Genomic DNA, 18,097 nt, shown 5'->3' on the forward strand with positions numbered 1-18,097 from the left:
TATAGGCAAAACTAAGATGTTTTTGTTTTCATGAACACACTGTCCTTACACAGGGACCCATTGTTAACCAGCTATTTACACATTTGAGGTCACAAATAGGCATAAAATTGGTGTGAAATTGTTTAGGTACAGTACCGGTACTGAGGGATTAGGTATTTTGGACCTGTACCTAATCAATTTTTCCGGTACACAGCTCTAATCAACACGTTAAATATTTTGATAAAAATCGCAATTTACTTCCACTTTTCAACATATTTGTGCAATCACCTCACATTTGGCCCACGGGGCGCACTCAGTTTGAGGTGCCACCACAAACTATCAGAATGTAAACAAACATGATTACGAAAATTGATGAGATTGATACAGCTTTATTTTCACATTCTGAAAAACAATACACCAGCACAATTCACCACAATAACATAGCAGTGGTACTTGAACATTGTTTCATGTATTGTACATTTCTTTACCTTTTATAATCTACATGTGTAAGTTACAAGGTGCCCATTATATAGACTGGTTTATTGAAGAAGTAACATTATATTGCTAGCTTGGACTACCAAACCAGACATTGCCCATGTATTTTTCTTTTATTTTGCAATATATAGGACTTCATATTGTCAACAATATTGATGCTTTAACTTGTTGTCTCATGCAGAATATACATAATTGGGCCATGCTGTAGTCACAATCATCACATGTACATGTGTGTTGAATAATGCCTGGATGTGACATATAAATACACTACTCAAAACACATATCTGTTGACTCTCATTCAAAACCAACCTACAGTGTGACCAGATACCACAAATTTGAGCAACACAGGACAATTTCTAGATATCATACCAGGCAACTTACCTCTACATGGATTTGTTTGCTTCAAAAAAAATCTTCTAACAACCATTTTTCTTTTTTAAAACTACTTTGCTTTTAACCAACCTCTGTTTTTGCTTACATGTCATACATACAAATATGGAGTTGTTTCACTTCTCAAAAATTGCAAGTACAAAGTATTCTTAATGAACTGCCTACACAATTCAGCACAAGTTAGAGGCATTCCAAGCTGCATATCCTAGATTAAATGTTCTTGTATCTTTGTATTTTCTTTCTTCTTCTTCCATAGTGAGAACAAGGAACAGTGATTCTGATGCTGGACTGGAAGCTTAGATCTGCAAGAGAACAGGAAAAATCACATATGAATGTGGTGTTCATTGTTAGTAGGACTCCAAACATTGCAAACATCCCCCGAAACTGAATAAGGCCATTTTGCCTTATTGTTATGGATGATATCTTCTGAAGACCCCAAAACTAGTGCACCAAGATGAATAAAAAAAATCCAGCCAAAATTACGGTGAGTCAATGTTCTTGAGTTGGAGAACAGTTTAATTCTCATTATTGACTCACATTCATCTCAAATTTGATTTCATTCATATCAAAATAAAGGTAGGCAAAGCCTAAATCTGGCCCAACTGCTCCCAACCTACATGTAGGTTGGTTGGTGGGTCGAGGGAAGGTTCTGAATGTGTGATGGACTTTATCTTTCAGTAATCAACTAGTCTGAGCTCGAAGACTTCTCAATGGTTGAGCTTCAACTCTGACAACATATCAATTATAACTTATAAGACAACAATTAACAAAAGTCGTGGTAGTAGTAGTAGTAGACTGGTCTATTTGATGAAAGTACATACATGTATCTACAACATGACGCAAATACCTAATAGCAGCCCAAACCCATATTTTTAATGCTAAATAATTGCAAGGCTGTTTACAAATGATGCATATGAAGACAGGGGTTTTTCTAAACAGGGGAACAGGGGCGCTGCGCCCTCATGTAACAAACCAGCGCCCTCATATCAATTTTCAGATTGAAGCCTAAGTCTTTTTCAAAATTTATCTTTTTCCAGTAAAAATACAAAAACAACACCACATAACAATGTATTCTAGCATTACAAACTATGTTACTCTCATAAAAATTCCAAAATCTTACCATAAACATGATAATTCAGCTCTAGTAGTAAAAGTTTGAATGGAATAAACAATGTTCATTGAGAACTTGCTCAAAGACAAGTAGCTGGGCCTCCTTCATTTGCATACTATAGAACAGGCTCTGAAGTGAAACATGAGACCTGAGTTTGTAGCAGCTTGGATGAATGTGTTGCTATTTTGCCATTATGGGAAAGGTTTGAGCTTGTGGCAAACCCAGTGTTGTCATCTGGAGCTACTAGTAACATTAATCACTAATTGCGTACTAGAAAGGGTGATTTGCAGATTGTGTGTACTGCTGATTGTACATTTACTTACAATGTATATTTTACAAGGGAGATAGAAATAGAAATTTGGGAAGAATATTGAGAAAAATAACCTTGAATTCTTTTAGTCTATTTATCCTTCTCCTATGCCTTTCACATACATTATACTAATGGAAATTTGTATTGAGCATTATATTTATCATATTCAATTTATTGTATGAGGACTGTGTAAGAGGACTGTGTGAGTGAGTGTCTAAATATTTTTTTCACAACCAGGTTACATGTACATCATAGTTGTTTGTTTTTAAAGAAACATACAATGAAAGAGTTCATATTTCCCCCCTCAAGTAGCCTCAAAATGTCCCATTTCAACTTCAAATTTTCAAAGGCTTCACATATACCGGATCACGGATACCCCCCTTCCGCACCAACCCCCCCTCGGTCGCTTCGCTCCCTCGCCATGATTGTGCTCCCCCATGCCAAATTTTTCTAGAAAAACCCCTGTGAAGACATCTAATTCCATAATAAAAATGCTGAAGAATAGAACAATATCACACAAAGATAATTTATAAAACAGTACTGCAATTGTGTATTGAAAGCAAAAAGGAATTTCAGAAGTCAGAGTGTGTACACAGCATAATCTATACCTCAACTGTTTGGAGCTGGTAATGCTAAATAGTAATGCTAAACTTCCTACTTACATTCTCAATTTCATCCTCTTCTCTCTCAAAGTCGTCAAAGGTGATGTCATCCTCCTCACCACCCTCACCATACGTCACTGTGTCGTTGATTCGTACTGGGGAGAGAGAATGAGAAGTTTATTGCAAATTTGTGCCCAGGGGCTAATTGCAAATTACAAACATAAAAGAACAATGAAACAGAGTATAAAATAACTTAAGTCTACATGATAAAAGGTAGTTAGCTATAGCTACAGCTATGTCTAAAACTATGTCTGTTTGACTTCTCTTTTCTAGACCATGGAAGACGTAATGTCCCACCTTTTCAAAATTTGTGGGTTTTGGGAAGTTAAAAGAAGAATAGTTTTTTCTTTGTCTATAAGTTTAGTAAAATTGGACACACATATTAATTGATTAAGAAACTTTCAGCATACTCCAATTTAAAAAAATCTATCCAACTAGATGTCTTTTGGGATGATTGAATTTGTGGTATGTTGAAAGGGAACATGAATACACTGCCAGGGCTCAAAATACTTTTTTTTCAATTACATGGAAAATTGCATGTTGGCAGAAAATTTCACATGCAATTCAAATTAAAGAATCTACATGCAAAATTGAGATTAATTCAGCCTTAAGTTTTCTCTAGATATACAACAAGATACATCAGAAAATCTCCAACACAACATGATAGAGGGAGATTTTACATACATGTAGTAGTGGGTGCAAATCCACATATTTTGATAGACTTGAGAAAAATCATCCAGGAAAATTGGAAACATCCTGCATTTTAAAATGAGTAAAGCAGTGCTATGATAGAAACATATTCCACAGTCTAAAAGGAACACTGTCATGTATGTATGTATGCAAGTTAATTTGATTGCTTCTAGGCATACTAGTAGTTGTAGAAGACCTACATGTAATGGAAGTCACATATTTTGTATTTTATACCTGAAGTGTAAGTTGGGAGAAGAGATGCTAATGCAGTGAGCGTTAGTTCAGTGCCCAGAAGAGGTCCTTGTGTTGTGCTGTTAGGGTTATTGTTTGCATGGCACTGCCATAATTTCATGATTTTGATGATTTTGGTACCCTCCCCTCCCCTGAGTGTATAGTGAACGAGCCCTGGGGTCACAGAAAGTACATGTAGGGCATCCGGCAGACAGGTTCTCCCAAGGGTTTCCAGGAATGTGGGCATGTCAACAAACAGAGCTGGGAGACTGGACATTCCATGCCTGTGGACAAAATGCCTGTACAATTCCTAGAATTATTGCACACAATACTGTACCATTAGGCTCCTCCCTGAGACGTCACCAAAAAATGTAGGATGAACTAAGGTCCAAAGTAGGGTACATCTGAAGTGCAATAGCACTGAAGTGATACATCTTGACTTACCGGATTCTGGCAACTCTCCATATAACTTCAGGTTCCGGGCCTCGTCAGCGTTGTACTTCAGGATCACATCGGCCTTTGCATCCTGTACAACAAATAAGACCAGGTCAGCAAAAACTACTAGTACTCAGAACAACATTTATGTCATACACAACTTAATAAATAACTAATGCAGGCTCAAAATTCATTTTTTGGGATTTTGTGCACTGGTGCACCCAACCTAAAAAATTTGGGGTGCACCTTAAAAGTAAAGTAGAATGTGAGCAAAACCTAATTGCAGACCTTACTTCTCCTTTTCCTGAGTTTAAATCTGAATTTTTCTGACAATTAGACGTCTATATACATGTATTCTGTATACTAGTACATGTTTGATATCTTTACCTACGTTAACCTACAAAACAGAAAAAATTGGTGTACACAGCTACAATTTTTGTGTGCACTAAAGTGCGCATGCACCCAGTATTTCAAGCCTTCTTATGTCCCCCATTTTCGACTACCTTTATTCACCAGATGATGCCAGTTCTGATTCTACACTTCTTACATGGCAAAATTTGTGTTATGATGAAAGCAATACATGACTAATGTCACCGGACTACTGGTTACCCTGAACAGCAGCACAATGTTGTGATAGTGATGGTTAACTCACCTGGTACTCTCTCAGCCCCACCAGAATGATGTCTGATGTGTTAATCCACACCTGTGGATCAGCAAATACAAGGATTAACAGGTAGAAAACACATAATACTGCAACATGCACGCACTGTTCAGATAATGAATCTACAGCATCTTTTTCCTTACTTTCATGATTTGCACTGTTTTATTAGGCCACACCAATTTAACTTGTTGTTTCTCGGATTTTTTCAGAAAAAAATCAGGAGCGACAGGGTGAAAACAAAACAGCCCAAGGCACCCCATGATAGCCGAAAATGTTACAATATCAGCCATGAAGTGAACATACCAGGCTGGTTGATAATTTTGAACCTTCATTAAAACAAAATTGCATTGTTACATTGAAAATCTTTAAGAACTAGGAAGGAAAGGAGTTTTTTCAACCATTTGGGGACAAAATGTCTTTCATTGAGCATTATACAGTTAATTTATGAATGAATGAATGAATGAATGAATGAATGGTTTATTCGATCATTTTGATCAGATAAAGACATTAGTACATCGCAGCCATGGGCTGAATTGCGTACTTTTTACATTTAAAAACAGTTAAAAGTAGAATCTAAATAGTGGCAAAAACTCATCTTTCTCAATTAACAATTCTAAAACATAAGAAACACTACCTTAAAACAGGTAGGTTGTATGACGGATACGTCAGAGTACTTAACGACACACACAAATATTTAAAGGTACACAAGGTAAATATAACGTTCTACAGATAACAATGGGTATAGGTAAATGTCATTTACGTCAGGCATTAGAACAATATTCGATCACAGATCTGTTTCATTCAGGAGGCGAGTCATGAAAGGAATTGGACTGTTCTGGTATCTTTTTGTCTTAGTTCTTATCCCAGTCAGGCGGTGCTTGTTTCTAGTGTCTCTTGAGCTGATGTCTCCTCGCGTAGGAGGGAGCCAGTTTCTGAATGACTCCGACTCCACCAGTCTCTTTGCAAAGTTACGTCACAAGTCACGTCGCCGGTCGTCTAGGGTAGGCAGGTCTAAGATGCTGCACGCCTCCTTGTAGGATGTGAAGGCCGGTCCAAGAATTATGCGACAGGCTCTTCTCTGGAGGGTTTCGATCCTGGCACGTTGTGCTGTAGTTAGTCCGGCATGCCACGCAGGGGCGGCGTACTCACATGTTGGGCGTACAAGGGTCTTGTAGCACAAAAGTAAGTCTTCTCGGGAACCCAAAAATTATTTTTTTTGCAAATTGCATTTGCGAATTGGACAAAAATGGACAGAGCGATCCGAGAAGCAACAAATTAAATTGGTGTGGCCTTATGAATGCACTTTGAGAGATTTGATGTAACAGATAAATGTTGCATACCACCAGAATCGAATGACATGTCACAACATTAAATAAAGTGTCCTGGTATGGCCATGGACATTTTACCAAAGAAAAATAATGTAATAATAACATAACTGTGGTCAACATCTGTCATCAGTAACCAGTTAATCATAATGATTAGAAACCTACCTTTTTCCTCAGCTTCCCTCTGATATGACACAATCGTTTCTGGCCATCAAAGCACATGGCCTCCAGTCTGCCATTCCCCAGCATCTTTGTCACCTGTGCATACTCTACAGAGAGAAGGAAAACAAAGGGATAAAAAAAGTGCTCATTTTTCAGTTAGTCCACAGCAAGTAATTTTTATGGATGACATTAGTGCGCACATTAATTTTCGCCTGATTTTGGAAAAAAAACAAGAAATTTTGTTGCTTTCTGACAGTGGTCAACATGCCGAAATGGACAAAGATATTAATAAAAGTATGTATTTTTAACTTTATGGAGATATGTGTTCAATAGACTCTTTATTTTGCTTTCATAATCACACTATACCTTGTCCATCCTCCTTGAACACCAACTCTCTCTTCTCCGACTCATTCTCATTCTTTCCCCTTCTTCGGTTCTTTCCTCCCTTACCTAGAAAAAATTAGGCAAAGTAGTCATCCTCAACCGTGGTGAAGCTTATTTCTTTTTCAAGCAGCATATTGCTTTTATTTCAAGTAATGTTTCAGCTTCTTGTGCAAAGCAGCTTTTCTATTATTTCATTATACTATAGTCAAGCACACCAGGTCACCCCTACTCTTCTTGTTGTGAATTATTGTGATCAGTTGGGTTCTTTTATTTGCAGAGGTTTGTCTTAAGGCTTATGTCATTTCCCCATCATGTCTTTTCCCCGTCATGTCAGTATGGTCATTTCCCCGTCAGTGGTTATGACCCCTAAGGTTGATTTTTGTTCAATCTAAGATAAAATTATGTTACTATAAGTGTTTAAATGTGATAGTTAGCGCAATATCTCAACATTTTTTTTATGTTGTTTAACTTACAAGCCGACAGTTTTGCCGTGGCGGGCGGGGATGCCAGGTTTCCCCGCCGCTAACACAGTGCTGACCGAGTGTTTTATACGTAAATATCCACGATTGAAAACTCTCCGAAGATCCCTCATACATTGGGCCACCAACTTCATGTCACCATCCAAAATGTCTACAATCCCTCACAATATGTCCAATCTGAGCCAAAACCAGGATCAAGCTCACACCCAAGACAGGTCTAAAGACTTTGACTAATTACCTTCATTATGATTGATGAAAGACCATTACATTTGCATATTGTGTATTTAACTAGATTAAAAAAATTGTATTGATGTCAATGACTCACATGTACATCTGGGTCTTTTTTTACCTACCACGTGGTAACTGTTGTCTTACATTCTTACAATGTTACATATTGTGTAATGAAGTAATTTATAAAATTGCATCCATATTCTACTGTATTTCTCAAATTTACATGGACAGTTCACAAGGGAATTATATAAATTATATTGGTTTCAACATTATATTATGATGTAAGAGCTAGGGTAAAAACTAGGCTGTCCTAAAGGAGAAAATACTTTGCGAAAAAGAATGACACTGACTGAGTGATATAATTTCTGATATCTGACCATATGTCATTTTAATGTACTTTAGTACAAAAGAAAGCAGTCAAAAATCCTAGTGGTAAAGACTACATGTTGGTTAATATGATGGCATAATTCACATCGTTTTGACTTGTTTTGACATATAAATGGGCGCACCAAACAGGAACTTTCAACATGGGTTCAAGTATCATGGACACAAAAATTGAATTATATTCTCATGCAGAAAACGTACACTGCACTGCCCCCCTCCCCACTGTCGTGTTAACAAATTGGCAAATATAGAAGGAAAAATCACACATTCCCAGTTCTTTAACTAGTTAGGTAACATCCTAAGTAGAATATCGTGTGAAATGTTGTTCTCAAAACAAAGGAGGTCTCTAGATTTTGGGGTAACGTTTCGTCCCCAGTAAAATATAGCAACATGACGCATGGCACAAAACACACGTGAAAAAACACCGATACACTTACCCTTATTCTTCGGCATCTTTACCGCTCAGATGTAACTTTCTCCAACAAATAGTTTCTACGGTATCTCTTGTGAAATACCAACGCGACAGAAAACGTCTGTGACGCTAGAAAATGTAGGAAATCGGGGGAAAATGACGGGTTGTGGTCTCAGCCTGTCTCCATACGGCTCTGATGTCGACAAATGGCGCAACTTCCTCTCTGGCGGCCGCGGTGCATGCTGGGAGATATCATTGACGGGATTCTTTATTTTACTGCTTCCCGCCAATATCGATTGGGTCGAACCATCAAATAGATAATCATGGGGGTGGCAATATAGGCATGCAAATGGCGTAATATTTATTTCTCCCTATATATAGAAAAATTAGAAATATTTAGATATCATAGGGATAAGATATGGTTTATAGTGATTTTTTTTCAAAATGCAACATTGATATGTTGAAGTGAACATGAAAATCTGACAATTAATGTTTAACCGGGACAATGACAGCACAAAGAGACCGCGTCTACTAGAGATCTAGAGACAATAGGGATCTAAAAGTAACAGACAAATCATTATACATGTAACATGTTTTTACCAATTTTGACTTTAAAAAAATAGATGTTGAACATGTGCAGAGTTTTACTTTTGAACAATGCCCTAACGATGAGAAAATTCTAAGTCACACGACTTTTTGCGTTTTCCACATACGATTAAAATCTAAGGCTTTTATTGTGGATATATCCATTATTTTCTCATTGCTATGCGGTTACAAACAATTATGGTGATGTTAAATAATGCATACATTACAACCTGTACCAGACACGCACCTGACAGTATCCCCACATCAATCACCTGCATGCAGCTAGCAAGTACCAGGGTAGCCTGGGTGCCGGACGCCGACCGGCGGGCGCTTAGAATAGGGAAAGAAAATTCACTGATCCCCCGGGCCGACTCTCTCCCAACACGTTCTGCTCCCGGAGTTTATTTACTTATTTATTGGCTCATTTTTCCTTTGTTTATTTATTTATTTATTTATTTGTTTATCGCTCCCTGAGTTGGCACCCCTCCTCGGAAGAACGTGTAAAACAAGTTGGAACGAAGGCAAAACACGATTCAAATTGCCCTTTTTACGAACACGAAATAAAGGACCTGTTTTAGAGGTCAACAAATTCCATCCGAATTTCTCCACGTTCACAGACAAAAAAGAAAACTGCTCTCTTGTTAACATCACAAAACCCACACATGCATTATAGAAAAAATAGGATCATCCGTCTTCCACTCGATCCCTCGGAAAAAGAAGTCAAACCCAGTACTAGTAATCCGTTGTCCATCCTATTTTATTTTCATGTTACATGTACCTGCCTCCGGGCAATAACTTACAATAAAAAAAAATATTTATCTCTGCACGAGAGAATACTTAGCCCCGGTTGCCAACTCTGTTTTGGGGCTTGTGGCTTGCCCGGCTACCCTGGGAGCCAGACTAGTATCGGACCGTCAGCCGGTTTCCTTCGGTAGCCAAGAGCACTTCGCCCGCCTATCTAAATTACCGCTGCGGAGTTGAGCCCGGGGACGTTTGGCCCTATTACTAGTGCTCTTGGCTACCGAAGGAAACCATCTTACAGCCCGATACTAGTCTGGCTCCCAGGATAGCCAACGATAGCCTAGCCTCTACCAGGCACCGCGGATCCCTGGAAAAATAGTAGAAATTGGCCGAAATAAAGGGATCCGGCCAGAGTGAAGATCCCAGGATCTGGTCGGATCTTCTCTGGTATACTATGTATCCCTTTATTTCGGCCACTTTCTACTATTTTTCCAGCGATCCGCGGTGCCTGGTAGAGGCTAGAGTAGCCCAGGATAGCCCCGGCCGATGGTACATTGTACTTAGTATACGTATCGTGTCGCGCGGGGTCTGGTACCCAGGCTAGGGCCCGGGGATACCTTACCGGTCCGGTTACCTGACCTGCGCTCGTCCCCATGGAGACGGCGGCCACGCGCGGCGCCTTTTGTTTGACTCCAACACTACAGTACAAATACCCACACCTTACAGTGTCACACCGGGCCTCCGTGATTCACTACATTTCCTGTCAAGAACGGCTCCAAAATCTCTGCTGCAGAGGTAAGTTGGGATTGCTGAACTATTCTACGTCGTCTGCGAAGCGTAGATTCTTTGAGAAGGTCCAAAATAGTGTCACTTTGAACAGAAATGTTAGCTTCTTATCGAATTTCTGTGTGTGTACCTTGAAACATCGGGTTACTGTGTAGTCACACGCCAGTCGTTTAATCAGTAGCCCGTTCACTCTACACAGGTAATAATAGCTTAACTCACCTTAACACACCAACAGAATTATATATATAATAAGCACAATTTATAAAAAAAGATCTTGAGTTTGAATGGCCCTCCTACCAGCAAACCGGTACCGACAAGGGCCCTCTTTTCATAGACAACGAAGCATGAAAAAACAGATATACTATATGCTGCAAATAATGCTTACAAGATATCTAGAGCACGGCTGTATTGTATTTTGTGGTGTATATAGCCCAAAGGCTGTCTCGTTTTAAGCTGTGTATGCCGTTTGATCATGTTTGGTGGAAAATAGTACATTTCGAAGTTTGTACTCAATCTAACTAGTAAGATACGCTACACCAGTTGTTAGATATCATCAAGTGGCTTGCAAGTGTCACACAAGTAGCGTTATCATCAAAGAGATCATGAGCCTAAATGTATCAGGATATCTCAACCATAATATTGACGTGTGTCGAGAATGTTTAGTCCAATGAGCCCCACAGGTTAGTCAGCTGAAAGACCAGCGTGGTTAGTAGTAATCCGCCATTGTTTACCCCCTTAAAGCAGTTGTTATTACCTGTTGCCAAGGTATGTCCCAACAGGTGTGTGACTAGGATTATGATTATCCCTACAATCTCCTTGTATTTTGTGAGGTATACTTGCTGCAATCGTTAGTTTTAGCGCTGTCTATGTTGTTGATTTGTTAATGACAGCGCGGTCGATATATGGTAGTCCGGGAGATCAACAACACAAACAAAAGTGAAGTGGGGAGGGGAAATTATAGAACGATTTTGCTGTGCAATCCAACGAAAGTTCTACATCGTGCAATGTAGCGGTGGTTTCACAAGTATCCAATTTACAGACTTATAAATTTTGTATCCCAGTAATGGAGGTATTAGTGATGATAAACGTCTCAGTATTACTGTACTTTATCTAAATCTTTTGTTTTCTTAGGGGTGATCTATCGATACTTAGGTGCAATCAGCAGGCGGGGAGAGACACAATAAATCTCCGGGAACTATGGAGACGGCACAGAGATTACAAAGTTCAAGCCTGGACTCCTTCTATCAGAACCCCTTCGGAAAACCGTTCGGTTTTCACTCCAAGACTGAGTTCGACGCTAAGAACGCACTTCTCCTTACCAGAAGCGACACGTTCTTGTTGATAAAACCGCCCAAACAGGAAGACATCTGGAGAAGAAAACCTCCCAGTTTCTGTTACGATGCTTACGACCCAAAACCTCCTACAAGGAACAGTCGCGAGGCCATGCAGCCGTGGAGGTACGGCACTTTTCCCGGCGACTGGAAACGGCAGAAAGAAGAGATGCAGAAACAGAGCCAAGAACTGGTCCTGCCGAACATCTTAAAACCTAAGAAGCCCCAAAGTCCGGTGTTTCAGACCAGATTTAAAATCCACGATCCATTTGAGGCGAAGAAAGACTCCGTAAGAAGACTGACGTTCAAGAAAGATCAGTTTGAGAATCCAACTCCTCATGATTTTAGACAGGTGAGTCGACTTCTTTTTACCTAAGCTGGTGCAGTCTACCGCGCTTTGGTTGGGCTCTCTTGGGGCCTGCATTAGTTCTCCGCCGCCTAGCTGCGGATGGACCTCCCGTCAGCCAAAACTCCGAACGAGGAGTCTAGTTTAGCTGGGCGGCGGGGAACTACTGCAGGCCCGAACAGAGCCCAACAAAACCACGGTAGACGTCTGGACACCAGGCTAATATTTACCCTAAGTCCAAATAAAAATGCAATCAAAACACATTAGCCTGGTTACCAGACGTATTTTAGCTCCCGAGTATTTATCCACTCCCGCTATTTGCGAAGAGGATGAAAACTTGGGATCCGAGCTAAAATACGTCTGGTAACCAGGCTAAGGCACCATTACAGGCAACTATTAGGCCAGTGAAGACATCACACTGTTACAGATCATTACCTTCAGTCTGTTTGGTCAACACACACCTGGAACTGTTGTCACATCAGGTTGACAAAAGACTTGCGTGGTAATACGATTCGACTCAGCGATTGGTCGAACTTAATGGTATAGCACCGGTGATAGAAACGTCAAAACTAATAGACACAATTATTCACTTAGCAAAGTATCAACAAGGCGAACAGTTACTACTTATATATGTCTACAGCAATATTGAGCTTTTAACAGATGTTCATAAAATGTTCAAGGAGCCACATAGAGCACAGTGCATAGAGGTGCTGAACGGCTCATGAAGCTTTTTGGTGATATGTTCTGTGACTGCTGAGCTGTTCTCTTGTTTTTTTAGCTTACCTCTTTCTTGCTTTTGTGTACCTTCCTAATATGTACCTGCCTCTTTAATAATATGTTCTTCTAGTCTGAAAACCACATGTTCTTCCTGTTTCCCCTACGTATAATTTGGTACATGAAGCTGGGTTGACATGTCAGTTGTAGGCGCATTGACATCTACAATTGAATTATGACACTTATGGTGTAAATTCTTCACAAATTTGAGATCTTTTTTGGGTTTTTTTTATCATGTAGAAGACGTGGGTGTTAGTAATACCACTGTAGTTTGTTCGCTAATGCATTATTGTTTTTACAGTATCCACCCCTAAAGAAACTAGGCCTTCCGGAGTTCGAAACTAAGCACGAAAAGGACCCGGGCAACATCAACTTCAAGTCAAAACGGCTCAACCAGAGTAAGTAGAAAATTAACTGTAATTGTTTGATGCTTTATATCTGTATCTCATATACATGCCTACGTTGACAAAATATATTCCTTGTTCAAAATCTAATAGGACTATTCTAGTGTTCCCTTCATACAATGACATACATATTACTTCCAGCTAAAAGAATTCGGAGATCTCAGACCTCCATGAAACCATGATGTTTACAAATCACGACTCTTAGAAGTGGTTAAAAATCTCATCTTGACAACTACTGATGCAACGTAACCCGGTTGCAATCCCCTTTTTGAAATCGTGCAAGGGAGAGCACCGGTTGTCAACGAGGTCATGTCAATGAAAGCACAAATAATTACAGTAACAAGGTGATAAATGACTTTCTCCCTCTGGGACAGAATGAACGTGACAATATCCGTTAAAACATAACCTAGGGGCTATGCGGAAACACATACACACAAACGGACACACACAGACATGCCGAAAACAATACCTCCATAGAACGATAGTAGCTAATTAACATTTCTCTTTATCACCATAGTTTCAGGCCTGGCCCATTCTGACGTGGGTCGTGACGTAGACAAGGGCCGACAGATGTACCGACCGAAGATTGCCGAACCGAAATGGGACGCGAAACTCATCCATCCCAAAGAGGAGTGGCCCAACCGGTACTACGCATACACGGTATGTGGTTTTCATGTTATTAGTACTAACTAAGGCCACAAATTTGATGGATGGCATCCTTTGCAGACTCCAAAAGTAATGCTATGGGGCGAAAAACAAAATGGACAATAAAAAGACCAGATGAACATGCAGTTCAAATTTCGTAAACAAGATCTTGAATTGAGGGAGTAAAAACACGATATTGAAACTAACTGGTCTTCTATTTCTGTATTCACCAGAAAAACTGTACCATCTGCGTGCATACATCTCAATTAACTTTTAGTAGTAACAATATTGTAGAACAAAATTAAAGCTTGTCATACGATCATGGGCATACAGTTGTTACTACATTGTGTATCCATATGCGATAGAACACCTTAAACTGTCAACACTTGCTATAAAAAAAAGCGAGCAATTGTTGCTTCAACTTTGCTGGATCGTTGATGATCTCTGAACCGATAGACGTTTACGACATTTGCCATTTTCGGCATGGGGACCAGCGTCTGAGGGCAACAAAATGTATTGTTTTTTTTACATGAAATTCACTTGCTGTGGCCTAAGTAAGTTCTGTTGGGGGACAATGGCTGCAGTCAATATATGATATGCATTATATGGATGGTAGGTAGAATCCTGCACACTGACCAAGACTACGTTTTAAGAGGTATAAAGGATGCCATATTTGTCTGTATATCTACATGTCTTAGACCTTACGAAAGTCGCTGTACTTTTGTTGTGTCAATAAAGTTCTTCTGTCATGTCTAATGACACTGTACTTAAGATCTATATCATCTGTAGCCGTAACTCTCGCGAATTTATATTTGGAATTGGAGGTGATAGGTCATTAATATGACTAGTATCGTTATGAAGGCGACAGTGTTCGTTGAAAATTTGATCTTTCCATCCTCGTAGTGTTGTTATAAGTTCAACATTGTACTAATGAAGAAAACGTTTTATTTTTTCCCTTAGCGCTTCCGAAGACCGAACCGCCGTGTCCACAGCGCCTTTATGGAGCGTGTGGAGGACCAGCTAACGGAGCAGTGGAACCAGGAGAGGGAACAACAGTCCCCCGGCAGACGGGCGCGAGAACGACCGGGGTCAGCCTCCGGAGAAATACGGGACAGGGAGAAGTCAAAGAACGGACTGTTGTGACTCGAGCTTGAAGCTTGTTATCATCAATATGCAAATATATAAGAGAGAGTACATGACATGATTATACTTTTTATAGCTTATTCTTAAAAAGAATCAAGTATATTTTTATGTGTGTCTTTTCAATGCATTGAAATTATTAGTAAAAGGTTAGTCACATATCATCGTATCACTATTTTGAACGTTAGAATAAGTAGCTGATCTCTCAAATGCTCTAAGACAATGAGCACTAGCTACTCAACTATTCATAATATTGCAGTTTGTTTCAAAACATAACAGTTTGCTTTTTCTATGCTCTTTTCGTGCAATTTTGCTTTTTGAATAAATGTTATTCTTATGCGATTCCTTTGGGTTGGTTTTATTGAACAAAGGGGGTACTTATGTAAGAGCCTAACGTTTAGGTAGACAATCAATAGCAAGTATACGAAATAAGAGTTCAAAACTGTGAAATAATATGGTCATTGGCAGAACTATGACTTGCACTAAAAGATATTTTCTATCCTTCCATCACCTATAATTCGTATTGATATATATATATATAACAACAATAATTCATATTGTAGACATAAGCTTTGCAACTTTCTGTTTACTCTTTGTCAAAAAAAGTAATTTCTATTTCCTTTTTTTTCTCCGTTAAATCACCAAACTATAGCTATGTTAATATGTCGTGCAACAGTGCTGTCTAATACATGATATTGATCCGGCATAATGTCATCTGTACAGATTACAGCATCGGTAAATCAGTCACACGTGCAAGGCTCACAATCTCTATCCCCGGGTTAATTATTAAACTCAAGTGACCTTTGTGCAAACTGACAAAGACTGAAAGGAAGAGTCCACTATTGTTAAGGGGAGTAAACCGTGTGAATTCGGAAGGTTGATAAGTTGTCATAAAACAAATATCACATCATTCTAAAACAGGAAATTCCGTACATGGCCTTTGCATTTTGCTTCCTATCATTCCAGTAGGTCTAGTGTAGTTCCAGTGTAGTTCCAGTGTAGGAAATAGGACTGGTGACCTAGCCTGGTTACCAAACCTATTATAGCTCCTACATCCTCTCCGCAAATTTGCGGAGAGGATGTAGGACTCGGGAGCTATAATAGGTTTGGCAACCAGGCTAATGGTGACCGCCCACCAGCGTCACATCTGGTGTCAATAAGATTAATAAAGTAGCCCTGGTCACTCGACCAGGGTCAGTCTGGAGTACACATCCGCTGCGTGAGCATCTCCCTCTCTGTCTCTCCCTCCCTCTCTCGGCCACGTTACACTTGGTGGCAGCGGTGGGATACGAGTTACACTAGTGCTATATCCCAGACTACCTTTACCTTTGCACCTTTACCTTTGACCCTGTTATCAAAGGTTGCTCTGCCGTACTGTGTGTTTCCAAAGTGCGTATTGTGTCAGTGACTTCGCACAAATCTAGACTCTTTTAACGTCGTCTGTTCGACAATTTGTCCAAAATGGCATCCCAACTCCTGATACGTGTGGTGGTGTTTGGTGCGATGTTGCTGGCGTGTCTACAGCCCGCCCTGGGGGCTGGACTGGCCGCCAAGGCGTTCGCCGTGTTGCTGGCGTCTGTGCTGTCCTGGACGGTCTGCAGGTTTCTACCAGTCACGGAGGTGGACGGAAAGGGCAAGGCGGTGCTGGTGACGGGGTGCGATACCGGCTTCGGGAAGGAGGTGTCCCAGGTCCTGCATGACAGAGGCTTCACGGTGTTCGCAGGCTGTGTTCTCAAGGTATGTTTAATGCAAGTACAGGGCAAATAACACTAGTAGGTTTTACCATCACATGAAGGCTATAGTTAAATATACTAAAATAAATACTCATGAAAGTATAGCCGCGGCGACTGTTGCAGGGCTTCTCTTGCTTGCAGTCTTTTACATTAGCCCTAACAACTGTAAAAGACTGCAAGCAAGAGAAGCCCTGCAACAGTCGCCGCGGCTAATAAAAGTACTACTTTCCCACATTCCAATTTCAACAATTCTTCTGCAACGAAGAGTCACAGTGGTCTGTGTCTCAAATATGCAAGGAAAACAGGTGGTTGACCAGCTCGAACTCAAGCAACAGCTGACAACAGTAAACATTACCCTATTTTGACCTGATTTACTCAATGACATGCATTCACCCTCTCTGGTCAGTATGACCACAACACTGGTGAAATAAACATCAAATTAGATAAATTTAGGCCACATGTTCCCTCTAGCCTAAACGTCTCCAGGCTGGAGAAAAAAAGATTTTCAAAGATAATTCTGTTAGGGACTGCGACGTCTGCCCAACATGTTGCAACAGCCTACAGGTCAGTCTGTGTGTAAACAATTAAATGTTCTCTCATGCACTATCACTGATCTAGATCTAATCTGAGGGCCCGATTCAAAGTCTGCTGGTGACAAGCTGCATGTGGTACGCTGTGTTGTCTATTGTCTTCAGGCATTGATTATCCAAGTTTTAGAGATTATATTTCATATGATGCTGTCTGCACATGTAACAAATATCTGTTTATAATTGCGATCATAGTTTGAGGAATCAAAGTTCAGTTGAATATATGGGAACATGTAGCTCTACAAATATGTGCAGGTTGCCTATTTAAATGTCTTAGCTTAATTTTTGTCATATAAATATTAATTTAAGGTAATGGCAGCAATTAATGAAAGGAATATTTCTTCCATGTACGGAAGTATTGTTTTGTATTTGGGTGGCTAAATCGTCGGTTTGTGCATATATTTGCCAGGAGAGAGCATAGGTTGAATGCATGTGGGTGGGGAAGATTGACAGACGGGTGAAATGGCCAGCAGGAATATTGAAGGTCGCCTTGTTGAAATTCAGAAAGCCAAGGATTGCAATTGGAAGTCGGACATCACAGATACTGATTCCGTCGTGCAAAAAAGTTATGCCATGAATTGTCCATGAGTTACAATTGCCACAAGATTCATGAAAAAGCATATATATATATATATATATATATATATATATATATATATATATATATACTACTACTACTACTAC

General features: G+C 39.8%; 3 protein-coding genes across 3 annotated transcripts in view; 2 read left to right on the top strand and 1 right to left on the bottom strand.

The window, feature by feature from the left end:
* Positions 1 to 348: 348 nt before the first annotated feature.
* On the bottom strand, positions 349 to 8,582 carry LOC109464667 (eukaryotic translation initiation factor 1A, X-chromosomal-like). The gene is made up of 7 exons (XM_019761705.1): positions 8,367 to 8,582; positions 6,818 to 6,901; positions 6,455 to 6,558; positions 4,956 to 5,006; positions 4,313 to 4,394; positions 2,948 to 3,042; positions 349 to 1,166 (listed from the first exon to the last, which is right to left on the bottom strand). The coding sequence occupies exons 1-7, from the start codon at positions 8,380 to 8,382 to the stop codon at positions 1,161 to 1,163; spliced, it is 438 nt and encodes a 145-aa protein (XP_019617264.1). The 5' UTR covers positions 8,383 to 8,582; the 3' UTR covers positions 349 to 1,160.
* A 1,762-nt stretch (positions 8,583 to 10,344) lies between these two features.
* Positions 10,345 to 15,435, top strand: LOC109464661. Its single transcript, XM_019761698.1, has 5 exons — positions 10,345 to 10,462; positions 11,585 to 12,136; positions 13,206 to 13,302; positions 13,826 to 13,968; positions 14,914 to 15,435. The coding sequence occupies exons 2-5, from the start codon at positions 11,651 to 11,653 to the stop codon at positions 15,094 to 15,096; spliced, it is 909 nt and encodes a 302-aa protein (XP_019617257.1). The 5' UTR covers positions 10,345 to 10,462; positions 11,585 to 11,650; the 3' UTR covers positions 15,097 to 15,435.
* A 1,007-nt stretch (positions 15,436 to 16,442) lies between these two features.
* LOC109464674 (D-beta-hydroxybutyrate dehydrogenase, mitochondrial-like) overlaps positions 16,443 to 18,097 on the top strand; it is a 5,460-nt gene continuing 3,805 nt past the window's right edge. The window contains exon 1 of the mRNA XM_019761714.1: positions 16,443 to 16,830. Coding sequence (XP_019617273.1) covers positions 16,555 to 16,830 — 276 coding nt within the window. The 5' untranslated portion in view covers positions 16,443 to 16,554. The remainder of the gene's footprint in view (positions 16,831 to 18,097) is intronic.

Source organism: Branchiostoma belcheri, unplaced genomic scaffold (genome assembly GCF_001625305.1).
Source record: "Branchiostoma belcheri isolate BF01 breed outbred unplaced genomic scaffold, Haploidv18h27 scaffold14, whole genome shotgun sequence".
NCBI classification, from domain to species: domain Eukaryota; kingdom Metazoa; phylum Chordata; class Leptocardii; order Amphioxiformes; family Branchiostomatidae; genus Branchiostoma; species Branchiostoma belcheri.

Excerpts from the sequence above, each read along its gene's own strand:
- LOC109464661 (XM_019761698.1), top strand. The coding sequence starts at position 11,651 with ATGGAGACGGCACAGAGATTACAAAGTTCAAGCCTGGACTCCTTCTAT. Across the intron at positions 12,137-13,205 it reads CTCCTCATGATTTTAGACAG|TATCCACCCCTAAAGAAACT; the intron begins GTGAGTCGACTT and ends TTGTTTTTACAG. Across the intron at positions 13,969-14,913 it reads ACCGGTACTACGCATACACG|CGCTTCCGAAGACCGAACCG; the intron begins GTATGTGGTTTT and ends TTTTTCCCTTAG.
- LOC109464667 (XM_019761705.1), bottom strand. Across the intron at positions 6,559-6,817 it reads GTTCAAGGAGGATGGACAAG|AGTATGCACAGGTGACAAAG; the intron begins GTATAGTGTGAT and ends TTCTCTCTGTAG. Across the intron at positions 4,395-4,955 it reads TGGGGCTGAGAGAGTACCAG|GATGCAAAGGCCGATGTGAT; the intron begins GTGAGTTAACCA and ends TTTGTTGTACAG.